The sequence below is a fragment of the Vicugna pacos genome, chromosome 32 (genome assembly GCF_048564905.1).
Source record: "Vicugna pacos chromosome 32, VicPac4, whole genome shotgun sequence".
Classification (NCBI taxonomy): domain Eukaryota; kingdom Metazoa; phylum Chordata; class Mammalia; order Artiodactyla; family Camelidae; genus Vicugna; species Vicugna pacos.
Genome location: NC_133018.1, coordinates 712,733 through 725,456, shown reverse-complemented (window position 1 = coordinate 725,456; position 12,724 = coordinate 712,733). Strand labels below are relative to the sequence as shown.

Below are 12,724 nucleotides of genomic sequence, written 5' to 3'. Positions count from 1 at the left end.
TAAGAATTTGTTTCCTTCCTTCCCTTTGTGCACAGTTGGCCACAACTGAACATGGATGTGTTTTTCTCCCACAGCTCAGGGCTCAGGAGCTGGAGAGGGAAAACTCTGAGATGAGAAGGGAAAGCTCTGAGCTGAAAAGGGAAGTCGCCCACCTGAAACAGAGGTACAGAACTTTGACACATTTTTAGGGTGTTTTGAGATTTTTAAGGACTGGTGGTTTTGTGCCTAGTAGAGGAATTGGTGGTGTAATTCGTATTGAAGCCATTCTTTATCTTTAAGATTGGATGCAGTCTGCAGATGGAGGCAGGCAGAGAAATACATGAGGCAGGAGCCCACCCCAGGAGGACCACACAGGCTGTATCCTCCCCTGAGAGGTAAGGAGCGCACGGTGAAGTGCAGCAGCTCCGTTTCTGCAGCAGGAGCCGCCCAGTGGGCTGCTTGTCCCTGTGGGTAGTTGTCGGGGTTCTTGGACACCACACCACACACTCTCACTGCAGGGAACAGGTTCACAGCTGGGTGACAAGATGCTGTTTTCTTCACGTGCCACCAGCCAGCAGGGCTCTGTCCCCTGTGAGCGGTGGAGCTCACGCCCCTCCAGGGACTGCGGGCTGCCCCCCAGGCTCTTGGTTGGCTGGCATGGCTGGTTTCTGTGCGCTAGAAGATGTGAGCGTCAGCCCCCTCTTTCCCGCCTGGACACAGTGTTGAAGGCTGAATTCTCTTCTCATTTCAGGAAAATAACATGGAAGACGTTTTAGAATGAAGGCAGTATGTCATAACGAGAAAAACATTTTTCTTCATTTGCCTTGGTGGATAAATATTCTATTTAAGATCTGCTTTAAGGCAGCAGGCATTTCTTCACTAATTTTGCAGGTCCCTTCGTTCTTATAAAAAAGCTTGCACAGTGACCTAGAGTGGCCAGCTAGTGAGTGACATGACTGCGCAGCCTCCCTCTCCCAGAGTTAACGCGTGACTCTGAAGTGTCCCACCAGCTTCTCCGTGTAACTCACTGTTCCTTTGCTGATGATTACAACATGAGTCATTCTAAGGCCACTTCTTTCACAAATACTTACATGACATGTGGTCACTTGTACAAGACATGTCCTGTCAGACAGAAGGCTTTTAACAGTTTACCAACAGGCTGAGGAGGAAGAGGTGGAGCTCACGGCCGGGGGTTGTTGATCCTCCTCCTATGAAAGACTCTTTTTACTTTAACGTGTAACCTGTGTACAGACTGGTTTGCCCTGAAGTGCGCTGTGAGTCCCCTGTGTCAGTGCCGGTTGCCAGGGATCTGAGCCCTGAGCCCCCATCCACGGTGATTAGCTGTGAAAACACCTGAATCAGGGCTCTGTGATGTCCTCGTCACTGGTCAGGGGTCCAGCCTCCCCTTGTCCTCGGGGTCACCTGAGGCGTGAGGACGCCCGCGGCCTCTGGGAAGAGCCTGGGGCGCGGGCGGGAGTGAGAGCTCTTGGGGGAGGGCACGGACGGCTCGTGCTTCCCTGCACGGCCTCTGTCAGAGAGAATCAGCCTTCAGCACTGCTCTCCCTTCACAGCTTCAGGGCTGGGTGGCGCCCCCATGAGGAATGGCACCTCCTTCCCGGCTCAGGAGGCAGAGGAAACCCAGGTAAATGCTTTTTTCCAGTTCTGTTCCAGTGGTCGTTTTGTGTTGAAATTATCTCTGAAACTACCATTTTCCTATCGAACAATCCTTTCCTGGCCTTGCCGACGGTTTGCATGTTGCGGGACACGTATGCCCTGTGATCACAGTGACGTGTGGCGACAGAGTCTTGTCCCCAAGGCCTCCTGCGCAGCCCGGGCCGCAGGCAGGCCCCGGGGCGGGTGGAGTGCGTGGCGCCGTGCTGCCGCCTGGGCATCCGGTGCAGGGGAGGGTGCCTGGGGCTGACCGCGGCTGCGTTGGTGTTTTGTCGGTGTTGGTCCTTTGGTCTGTCATCCAACACGCCTCTCCCTTCTGCTGCACAGGTCACTGTGGATGTCGGAGGGCCCTGTCCTTTTGCAGGACCAGCTCGCGTGGCTAGCCCCATGAGCCGCCCAGTGCCACCCTTCCGGGGCTGTTGGCCACCTCCACCCGGACCAGCCCCGTGGCCTGTGGGGCCTTGGCCACAGCCACCAATGTCTCCACTTGGTAAGATGAGAGCATGTGCTTCTGTTCCCTTGTTGAGTCCCTGCAGAAGAAGGGGAGGTGTCACTCCGGGGCTTTGCAGTGCCCGGGGAAGCCTGGGTGGGGACATGGAGACGTTCGTCTGCTTTCTTAGCACGCACGTTTGATGGACCGTGTCGCTTCCCCACCCTGACCTGGGAAGCAGGTATCTCCTGTATAGAACGAAGGAGACGTCTAACTTTTAGTCACACCAGTTTGACAGGTGTGCCTCATGCATGGACCATGTGTCGTGTTCCGTGGGGGGTGACGCACTCCCCTCACCTCAGGGCTTTACCGTGTTCCCTCAGGGTGGGGGAGAGAGGGAGGGGGAGAGACATGCACAGCAGCCAGCTTGCCGTCAGCACACAGACGTGCCAGTGCAGGGCCCCAGGGTGCAAGAGGGTCACGTGAGCCGCAAAGGCGTGAACAGGGGAGTGTGGAGGGGAAGGAAGATACTGAGGCGTGCCCAGTGAGGATTTGTTGGGTTCACTCAGGTCGAGCTGGAAGGTCACTCCCGGCAGGGCGGGCAGTGCAGGCGGGCCATGTGAATGCAGCGTGAGGTCCGCTCAGAGCCACGTGTGTGTGCAGGGGACTCAGTGCGGCCGTGCACGTATCCCCCTCAGAACCCACTGCCTCCAGAAAACACTCGGTTCACAACCTCCTATGAAGTTCATTGTTCTCTTGGGTTTCTGAAAGCTCTGGATGTGTGTGAAAGAAAGCTCTGGATATCAGAGAGACTGAAATGTAGCTTGGCTTGTTGCAGATATTTTGTGTGGCTTTAATTTTCTTTTGCCCCAGTGATTTGAAAAGTGCAGGCAGGATTTAGATCAGCTGAGCAAGGGGCCTTACCCTTCAGCATGAGGCAGGTCCTTTTGGGGAAGTCAGGGGTAATCAAGGGACCCCCTGCAGGACTCCTGTCCCCTTACTCCTGCTCCCTCTAGTCACCATGCCCACTGTCAGCTTGGTATCTCCTCATTTATGTCACAAGATCCAATTTCTGATTCTTTGCTTGAATTCCTGCAGTCCAGCCCCCAACACCAAGACTCAGCGGGGCCCCCACAGGGTCTCAGCTGTGTGTCTGTGAGCCGGGGTGACACTGGCTCCTGACGTGACTGTGAGGAGGGTCGGGTCAAGCACACGAATTACTTTCAAAATGACTGGGACATATTTCTCACTCACCATTGTCATAGCTTAAAAGAAAGTGCGCACAGAATCGTCAGAAGATACCCTGAGAAGTACATTAAATTAAACTGAAGATGTAAGAGCCCAGGTCCAGAGCTTACCATTCTCTGCTTTAAAGATAAGGCGAAGGGTCCCTTTCTTCTATTAAATCTCAGGTCCTACTAGTTAAAGAAGGAAATAGAATAATGAGAATGTGCACATTTTCAGATCTGTGTCTGAGATGTGAAAATTATTTTCATTATACATAGATGCGGAGATGCACATGCAGACTACAGTGTCCATCAGAGGCCATACACACATTAGAGAAGACAAAATAGGAAAAAAAATAAGATCCTATTATAATGAATAAAACTTTTTGCCTTACTTCAAACAGTTTGAAGTTTGAAGAGGACCCCGAGCTGTGGCAATGATACATTTAGAGAAGATGTCAGAGGTGCATTATTGCCTGAATGATTCCCTGCTCCACCCTGCCCCCTCTGCTGTTGTCTCTTCTATTGTCACCCTTAATAAATCTGTCACAGTTCTATGTCAGTGTCTGCGTCCTGGAGGATGAGTGGTCACACCCTCTCGAGGGCACACAGAGTGATTCACAGACATGCAGTTCACAAGCCAGCAGAAACTAGGATGACAGGGCAGACACAAGGTCCCCCTTTGGGGCAGCAGTGACTGCACGGGGCCCAGGAGCTCCTCCTAGGGCGGTGGGTGCAGCCTATGTCTAGATCCAGTGATGGCTGTGTTTCTTCAAGTCTATAAGCACTCACTGGGCACGTGGGGCCTGTCTGTCACACGGGCGTCCGGTCATGAGCTAGATGACCAGAATGGAGTGGCCATGTCTCATGGTCAGGAACAGATGAGGTGCAGGAGGGGCCGCGGGCATCCAGCGAGAGGGTCCCTCACTAACCAGGCCTGTACCCCCCGCCCCATGTGGCAGCTGCCCCGGCAGCCCCAGTTCCAGGCAGACTCTGAGGGCGGCTGCGGGCAGCAGTGTTCTCAGTAAGTCCCGTGAGCGCCCTTCGTCCTCCCACAGTTCCCTTACTGTGAGCTGGGCGGGCAGGGTCAGCGGGTGGGGCACCACTGCTGCCGAGGGGATGGTGTTGGGTATAAAAAGGGCTCCCTTCAGGCCCCCCAGTCCACTCCACGCTGCCCCTGGAGCTCGTGGGGCCCTCGCTCCTTCCAGGGGGGGGCGGCGGCCAGCCCTGCAGCAGCTCTGGGGTCCAGGCTGGGCCACCAACAGGTCAAGGTGAGACTGCGCTGCCCGGGAAGCGGGGGGAACAGCGGTGCAGCAGTATGTACCAGCAGGAGCAGCTCGGCGACCGGCTCCTCCACTGTGAGCAGGGCCGGGGCACTACTTGGCCGTGAGGGTGGGAGGGCTGGGAGAGCTGGGCCCTGTGGTCCTGGATGGGGCTAGACCAGAGCCCAGGGCCCGAGGACCTGGCGGGGAAGAGAGAAAGACATGCAGGGGGAGAGACAGTGCATGAGTGAGAGAGAGAGGTGGGGGTCAAGTCCTAAAGAGCGACAGGAGGTGACGGGGGCACACCGGGTAGGGGGAGGCAGAGACAAGAGGAGGCAGGAAGGAGGGAGCCAGCCCAGGGTGCGTTGGGGAGGACCTAGGGCCAGGGTGACTGGGAAGGGGAGTTGGCCCATCCTTCACCAAGCCCTGCAACTGCCACTGTCAGGGCCCCAGGGACCGGCAGCCCGCCCAGCTCGACAGGCACCATCGGCCCTCAGGACGGGGCTCAGAGCTGCACCCAGGGCCCTCCAGCCACTTCCCAGGTAAGGGGGACCAGGAGGGCTCCCCCCAGCACCACAGACGTGCCAACTCTAGCTTCAGAGGCCCTGTGAGCAGGCATTGTCCCGTTCCCCATCCCACAGAAGGGAAACAGGCTCCGCCAGCCAGTGAACTTGGCTCTGTCTGCAGGGTTATTCCCTTTCCCAATGCTGCTTTCCCAGGCAGGCCTGTGCTCCTGTCCTAAGAATGGGGCCTGTGATGAGCCCGGGGGGCTGGGTCCCACCCGACTGCCCTCTGGTGCTGGGTGACCTGGGCAAGTAATCTCCCCTCCTTGGGCCTCAACTGTATGACCAATGGCCCTTCTCCCCACCTTTCTGGGAAGTGGGACCCCAGCAGGGCCATCGCTCCAGGCTTCCCAGGCCCCAGGGTGGGTGTGCGGTGAGCTCTGGCACTCGGGGGAGTTCCTTTACGGGTGGGGCGATGGCCCATGTGCACTTACTGTTTTTTATGGGGTCACGTCCTGCTATTTCCATCTGGAATGGGACTTACCTACCATGGAGCCTGAAACTTGGTTTTCCAGATTTTTCTAAATTGGCCCTTGTACAAAAGAGTGGCTCGCCTGGCTGGGATCGCAAACCCAGTCCTGGTGAGGAGGCCCTTCCTACTCCCCTCACCTCGCTGCTCCTGGTCACCCCCAAACTCCAGAGCCATGCCCAGCGCCTGGCATTCCCTGCTCCCCCTCCCCATGCCAAGCCCAGCTTCTCTCCCCGCCCCAGAGGCCCCTCCTCCTGAGGGAAGTTGTGGGGCTCTTAGGGTCAGGACTTCAAGCCCTGTGTCTTGGCAGGGGATGCACCAGCTGAGTGGTGACAGGCCTGGAGGCAAGGGTGGGGCCCTGAGCCCCAAAACGGGCTGTGTAGCCTTGGTCAGGTCACAGCCTCAGCCCAGCATCACAGCCTCACACACCCCTCCAGACCACGTGCCCGGGATGTCACTCAGCCGCACACTCAGGCTCCAGCCCTGCTCCCCACCCCCATGCAGGCACATGTAGGGCACACGTGGGACGTGTAAACACATACAGGAACACACACATGCACAGGGACACACAGGCTCACCCCTCAGCCGCCAGGATGCCAGTTTTTCATTATCTTACATGTCGCTGCTGCAATAGAATCCTTTAATTAAAACATGAATACTCAAATGGTAAATCCTGGAGAGGGTGTGGAGAAAAGGGGACCCTTGTACACTGTTGGTGAGAATGTAGTTAGGTGCACCAATTACGAAAAATGGTATGGAGATTCCTCAAAAACAAAAAATACACTTACCATATGATAAAAGAAACCCACTCCTGGACATATATCCAAAGGGAACCTTAATTCAAGAAGATACATGCACCCCAATGTTCACAGCAGCACTATGTACAATAGCCAAGACATGGAAACAGGCTAGCCTAAATGTCCATCGAGAGATGGCTGGATAAAGAAGCTGTGGTATGTGTATACAAAGGAATACTACTCAGCCATAAAAAATGAAACAATGCTATTTGCAGCAACATGGATGTCCCTGGAGAATGTCATTCTAAGTGAAGTAATCCAGAAAGAGAAAGAAAAACACCACATGACAACACTCAGATGTGGAATCTAAAAAAAAAAAAAGATACAGAAAACAAACTTACATTATCGAGGGGAACGGGGTGGGAAGGGATACACTGGGAGTTCGAGATTTGCAGATACTGACTGGTAAATATAAAATAGAGCAACAAGCTTATACTGTAGAGCACAGGGAACCACAGTCGGTATTTTGTAGTAGCTCATGGTGAAAAAGGACATGAAAATGAATATATGTATATTCATGTACGACTGAAGCGTTGTGCTGTACACCAGAAATTGACACGACATGGTAAACTGACTATACTTCAAGAAAATAAAAATTTTAAAACTTGAGTATTTAAAATAACCCTTGAGAGAAACGGCCCCATCTCACCAAAGGCAGGAAAACGCAGAGACTACAGGGAGAGGGAGGGGAGATGGTGCTGAGAGGCAGGGGAAGCCAGAGGGCAGCTTCAGAGGGGCTGCCAAGTGGAGGCAAACATAGAAGAGAGGCGACAGTTGCTCTGGCCCGAGGAACACCTGCCACCCAGATGCGTGACATGGCCTGTGGCATTTGGACAGGCCAGGGTGGGGCAGGGCTGAAAATGGGCCACGGGCTGACCTGGGCCTCCTGCTGCCTTGCAGCTGGGCTGGGGATGGAGGGACACGCGTGACCCAGCCTCCCCGAGGCAGTGTGAGGGGCGGGGCTCCCTGGGCACAGGCTCAGCTGGGAAGGTCTGGAGCTTGGCACCTGCCTGGCTCAGCTGTGTGCCTTCTGAGTGACTGCTGGGCCTCTGTGGTCTACGTGTCACCCCACCCTGACACACATGCATACACACACACACACACACACACACACACCCTCCCAGTAGAGTGCCTTGTAGGAGATGCTCCATGTGGGGCCACCAGGTGACATAAGCCGGCAATTGGAAAGAGGTTCACACAATGTGTGTTCCATTTGTACTTTTTGCTTCTTTGGTTAGGTGGGATATGTTATCATTTGTTATGCTACTCTTCATTTTTACATGCTGAAATTTATTTATTTATTGAATAGAAAATACGACAATTAGGTAAGTTAAATGGCTAAGAGGTGACACACACACACCAGGATGTGTCATGAAACTTCTGGGTCTTGGCTAACGACGTTAGTGGACAAATGAAGGAGTCCCTGGTGTGACAAGTGAATGTGAGCATCTGGAAACCCAGTCAATATGATGTTTCTACCTTACTGTTCTTTAAAATAAATGATTGCCTCCCTATGTTCCTGCTTTACTGAATTACCCACCGCGCTGGTGAGTCAGCTTCAGATACCAAAACCTGCAAAGTAGTATACAGCATCATATGCTTTCACTCATGAAAAATAAATGCATTAGCTTCCTTTTCTTTGAAGTAAATCACTTTTAATTTTCATCTTATATTTGGTTATCAAGAAGCACACAGAACCCTCCGGTTTTAATGTGACCAGTGCTTTTAGGTCTCTTTATCACATATCCACTTAATGTTAGGTGTGGTGTTGCTAAGTCAGATCCACATCAAGTCTTTTTCTGTCTTTCTTTCTCTCTCTCTTTTTTTTTTTTTTTGCAGCATAATAGGAAAATCCTGCTTCACACAGGTGCATGGTAGCAGACAAAACAGTACACAACCTGCACACCTCGCAACGCGTGGCTACTCCTGACTCAGGCTGCTCCAAAAATCATTTCGTGAAAGTTCACTGAAGTTGTGCTTCACCTGGGAATCAGATGTTGAATCAGTCAGGTTCTCATAGTCCCATGCCACTAATGAGGCTGGTGTAAGTTACTGTAAGTGGATTTCTAACCCAAGCATTATCATCATTTGTTACAGGAAGATATTAACAGAGCAGAACGCAACCCCCTGCGATGCTGCACAGCAGCCCTGCCAGTGTCTCCATCAACTGTAGGATTAATTTCGGTCAAAAGGTCACTGAGTGTAGGAAAACCAAGTTTTCTTTTGATGACATTTTATCAAATACTGTAAAAACTGCCACATTTCCCCCTTACATTGACAGATTAACCTCATTTAATTTAGTGAAAATATCTGCAAGATATACAAGTCTTAGCAGCCACGATAAATTTGTTTAACAATCAAATTTTCAAAAAGCAGAATCCACAAAAAACAATAGTTCACAACGAAGCTCAAAAAGTCTTAAAAGGACTTCACGTCGGGAAAGCCGCCTCGCCTCCATATTTAAAAGAAGTTCTGTGTGCTGGGCACCCAATTCTTCACGTAAAATTTTTAATGATCTGGGCTGATGTGGCCGCGCATTTATATAACTGATGATTTGGACTGCCTGATCTGGCACGTTTTCCAGAGGTCTAGGCGTTACTTTTACTGCAAGTGCAGGTCTATGTAACAGGCAGTGACTACTGGCGTATGTGTGTGCATGTCCCTGTGTGTGCACGTGTGCCCTCCATGTGCCTGCATGGGAGTGGGGGGCGGGGCTGGAGCCGGAGTGTGTGACTGATTATCAAGGGTAACTGATCCATTACATCCAGAAGGAACACTCGACTCCTGATTTCATATAGATTGAGAGGAACGTGCTGGTTGCCAGCAGTGTGTGATGATTGATCTGGTTAACTCTGAGAGGAGGAAAAGATGGATTTGTCAGTCTGGGGCTCTAGCTGGGAGAACGGGCCCTTGAAACAGACTCACCTGGAAAATAAAACTGATGCAAAATGAATGTCAATTACCCAGTTCCAGATGGCCTGTGCACCTTCACTTTCTTGCTCTATCATTTGCTCTGTTACACTTACATAAAGTGCCCATGACAGTAATATCTGAGTGCCCTTTAGACTCTAAAGAAATGCACAATTCATTTAACTGTCCAGTGAAATAACAATCCTTGTTTCTCTTCACAAAGAGGCAGAATGGCAGCGCAACGTGGGCAGAACCTAAGTTACAAAATCACAAACACTGTACCACATCCCAATATAATTTGTGTGACCAGTTTTTACAAAAGGTTGAGTCTCTCACTATCACCTGGGGTAGGTCTAAATATCATAAATAAATAAATTAGCATTTTGCTCTGAAGATAAGCCTTTTGTGTAAGGTCACTGTCCAAGACTTTCAGAGTCAAGCAGAAAACCCTTTCTGCATCTAGGATTTAGCATCCACCCCCTGCTTTCACTCTACTCTGTTTATCAGGGTATCTGTTCAATCAGATGGTTTGCATTCACTGTCATCAAGGGAAAGAAGCTATTATCTGCCCGAGCTAGAACTCTTGTCTACTTGGAGGCTCCAGCCCTAAGCTCACATTCTACCTCCACCCCTTACCCCTACTCCCCACTCCCACCTGAGGGTGTTTGGATAACTTGATAATATTAGGGCGTTTTGTTTTTTTAATGGAGGGACTGGGGATTGAACCCAGGATCTCCTGGATACTAAGTGTGTGCTCTACTACTGAGCTATACCCTCCCCCTGATAATATTAGGTTTTTAAATCAAAAAGACTGTGAGGTGAGTTTCCTTGGCTGGTAACATCTGAAACCCACAGCTGGCCTTGTCTATTTCCTACAGCAACACAATGGGATTCTACTGGAAAACAAATTGTATAGCAAGACCAGTTAATCTGGCTACACTAAAGTCCCATCAAACTGCTGAGTGGAGTCAGAACTCTTCAAACAGTGCCAAAGATAGCTTTGTGGCAAGCCACTGAATCACACAGCAGCAAAATAAAAATAAAGGATGACTGACGAACACTTTTGGGTCTCTGTCATGTACTCTGCCAAAGAGCAAAAAACTAGAAATATTCCTCAACATATTCCATTAGGAATAGTTCAGAAATAGTTCCCACACTGGATGGGTAAATATTGCTTCAGAGGCTGGGGACTGCTGCTCCCACAAAGAGGTACCTGAAAATCTTCCTGTTTCCAAGTCTTTAAGATCCAATCATCTGATACGCTGTGCCTTTTGAGAACAAACCAAAGCATTAAGCTTGAGGAACTTAAATTATTAGAACAAAAAGTATTTTTCAATGTATTTGCTAGTGCTGAATTGGATTATTTTAAATAAATGGAAAATGTTGATGTTTCTCTATTGCACTTGCTTTGTTCTTTTTGAAGAATGTCTGTAGTAAAGACAAATAACAACAAAACAGAATATGAATGTCTTTTGCAGGTGGACTCCTAGAATTACTCAGAATCGCTCTGAAGCTGTCTTGTGTTAGCATTCTTCAAGCCAAGAGCACTCAAAGGTAATGAGTCTCTGTACATCTATTACCTAATCAATAAGAAATAGAGCCCCCCGCACTAATGAGTTGCCATCTCAGCAGAAAGACCTTTATTTTGCTTGGATTGGATTTCCTCATTAGTAAAGTAAATGCAAGAAAGTCTGATTTATCTGGATTTTTCCCCCACTGAACAAAAAGTTTATTTGGTGAACCTAGAGTTTTATTTTTCATTGTACTGTGTTTTTTAATTAAAACTGGCCAGTGGAACCTCTCTAGCCCCAAATCACTGTATGTATTAAATTTCAAGGAATCCTAAAGCAACTGGAGAGAATTTCATTTTTAGCAAACTGCAAGGCATTAAAATCAATAAATGGGCTGAAGATGCAATTAATATGCTAGAAGCCTTTAATGGAAAAAAGGGAAATTTCATATTAACAACCATTGCTTCTCTCAGTTAAAGAAATTTCTAAGCCTGTGTTTTACTAAGTAAACCATGTAATCAGGACAATTGAACAGTAGCTGTGTTTTCATTATAGTTAACATTAATTAGTCGGTTTATTTTGGGTGTGGTTATCATTAACTTAGAGACTTGGATGCTGTTCCCTGTCCAGCTTCTGTGTATAATTCGTAACCGAGAATGCATTCCCGGGAAGGCTTTTAATCCACCATGTTGCTCAGTAGCTAATACGAGACAAGGTTATTCCGGGTCTTGCCAGAGACCAGATTCTCCTGTAGTCACCCCCGTCAACTCCTCTTCCATAAAGATGGCAAGAATAGAGGCATTCAAAAATATTTTGACATTTATTTTGTGCTCTAAAAATACTGATTTGCTTTAGTGATTACAAACCAAGCATAAGAGACTTAAAGTGAAGTGAGACGCCGCAAAGCCACAGGGGGCGTGAAGACGGCTTCGCCCCCCCCCACCTCCGGGCCCTGCACAGACAGCAGACTGAAGCGCAGCCCCAGGCTTTCTGAGAAGGAGACCTGTTTTCGTGTTCAGGAAGTTTGGCCTGAGGGCAGCTTCCTGGTCTAGCACACTTCTGGAGGCTTCTGGAGGAGCCCCCATGGAATGCAGGCCTGTGGACACCATCTGTGTGTCCCCCCCACTGCCTGGCTCCAGCTCACCAGCACCTCCCAGAAAAGAGCTTATATCTTTGTCTAACACCCCGATTTCTGCAGCTGCTGCCAGCGGACACCTCTGCATCACTTGCTCTGCAGGCCAGTAGGGCTTCTGCTTGTGTGTCCCCCAAGACTGTAACCAAGGAAGAAAAAGTTGTTAAACACCTACCACCCCCAAGATGCAGCAAGAAGCAACAGGCCCAGGTGCTCAGGCTCCCCATGAAAGAGGCGCGGTCATCAAAGCGCAGCCTGAGGGGCAGGCTTCCAACGAGACGCACATCTAAGTGCTGACCGGAAGCCTTTCCAGAGACCTTGGAAGGTGGGCGCCATCTCTCTACCGCACCCACAAAGCCAGTATCTTTTGGAAGGGAGCTCTCACATGTGTCTGGTGCCCCATTTTTTGTGTCTAGCACCACGGTTGTTGTGACTGCTGCACAGGGGGTGCTCCTCGATCTCCTGGTTCTGGAGGCCAGGGGCTTGGGTCCCACAGGACTGTAACAATCAGAGAGACAGTCTTGCCAGGACACCACCCCCAGTGTTACGGAAACGACAGGCCCGCCAAGAAACAAACACCACTCGAAGGGTTGGAGTACTCAGATTTATTACGCTGGCGGGCTCAGAGGGGCTTCTGCTCCGAAGCTCTGAGCACCTCCAAGATGTGTGCATGAGGTTTTATAGGGTAAAGTACAATAGACTTACCCTATAATCCAGCAACCCCACTCCTGGGCATGTATCTGGCGGAAACTCTAATTCAAAAAGATACATACA

At 50.2% G+C, this 12,724-nt stretch overlaps 1 protein-coding gene across 3 annotated transcripts in view; it reads left to right on the top strand.

The window, feature by feature from the left end:
• Positions 1-11,396, top strand: part of LOC140690890 (uncharacterized) — a 44,906-nt gene extending 33,510 nt beyond the window's left edge. The window contains exons 13-18 of one of the 3 annotated variants that reach the window (XR_012066236.1): positions 75-163; positions 280-374; positions 1,551-1,621; positions 1,978-2,140; positions 8,237-8,441; positions 10,786-11,396. Coding sequence is in view for 2 of the 3 variants with exons in the window: in XM_072953040.1 (XP_072809141.1) it covers positions 75-163; positions 280-374; positions 1,551-1,621; positions 1,978-2,140; positions 8,237-8,241 (423 nt within the window). In the remaining variant the exon portion in view is untranslated. Of the gene's footprint in view, positions 1-74; positions 164-279; positions 375-1,550; positions 1,622-1,977; positions 2,141-3,710; positions 3,869-8,236; positions 8,778-10,785 lie in introns of those variants that run through there. The other 2 variants (XM_072953040.1, XM_072953041.1) reach the window with 2 other exon arrangements.
• Positions 11,397-12,724: the final 1,328 nt, after the last annotated feature.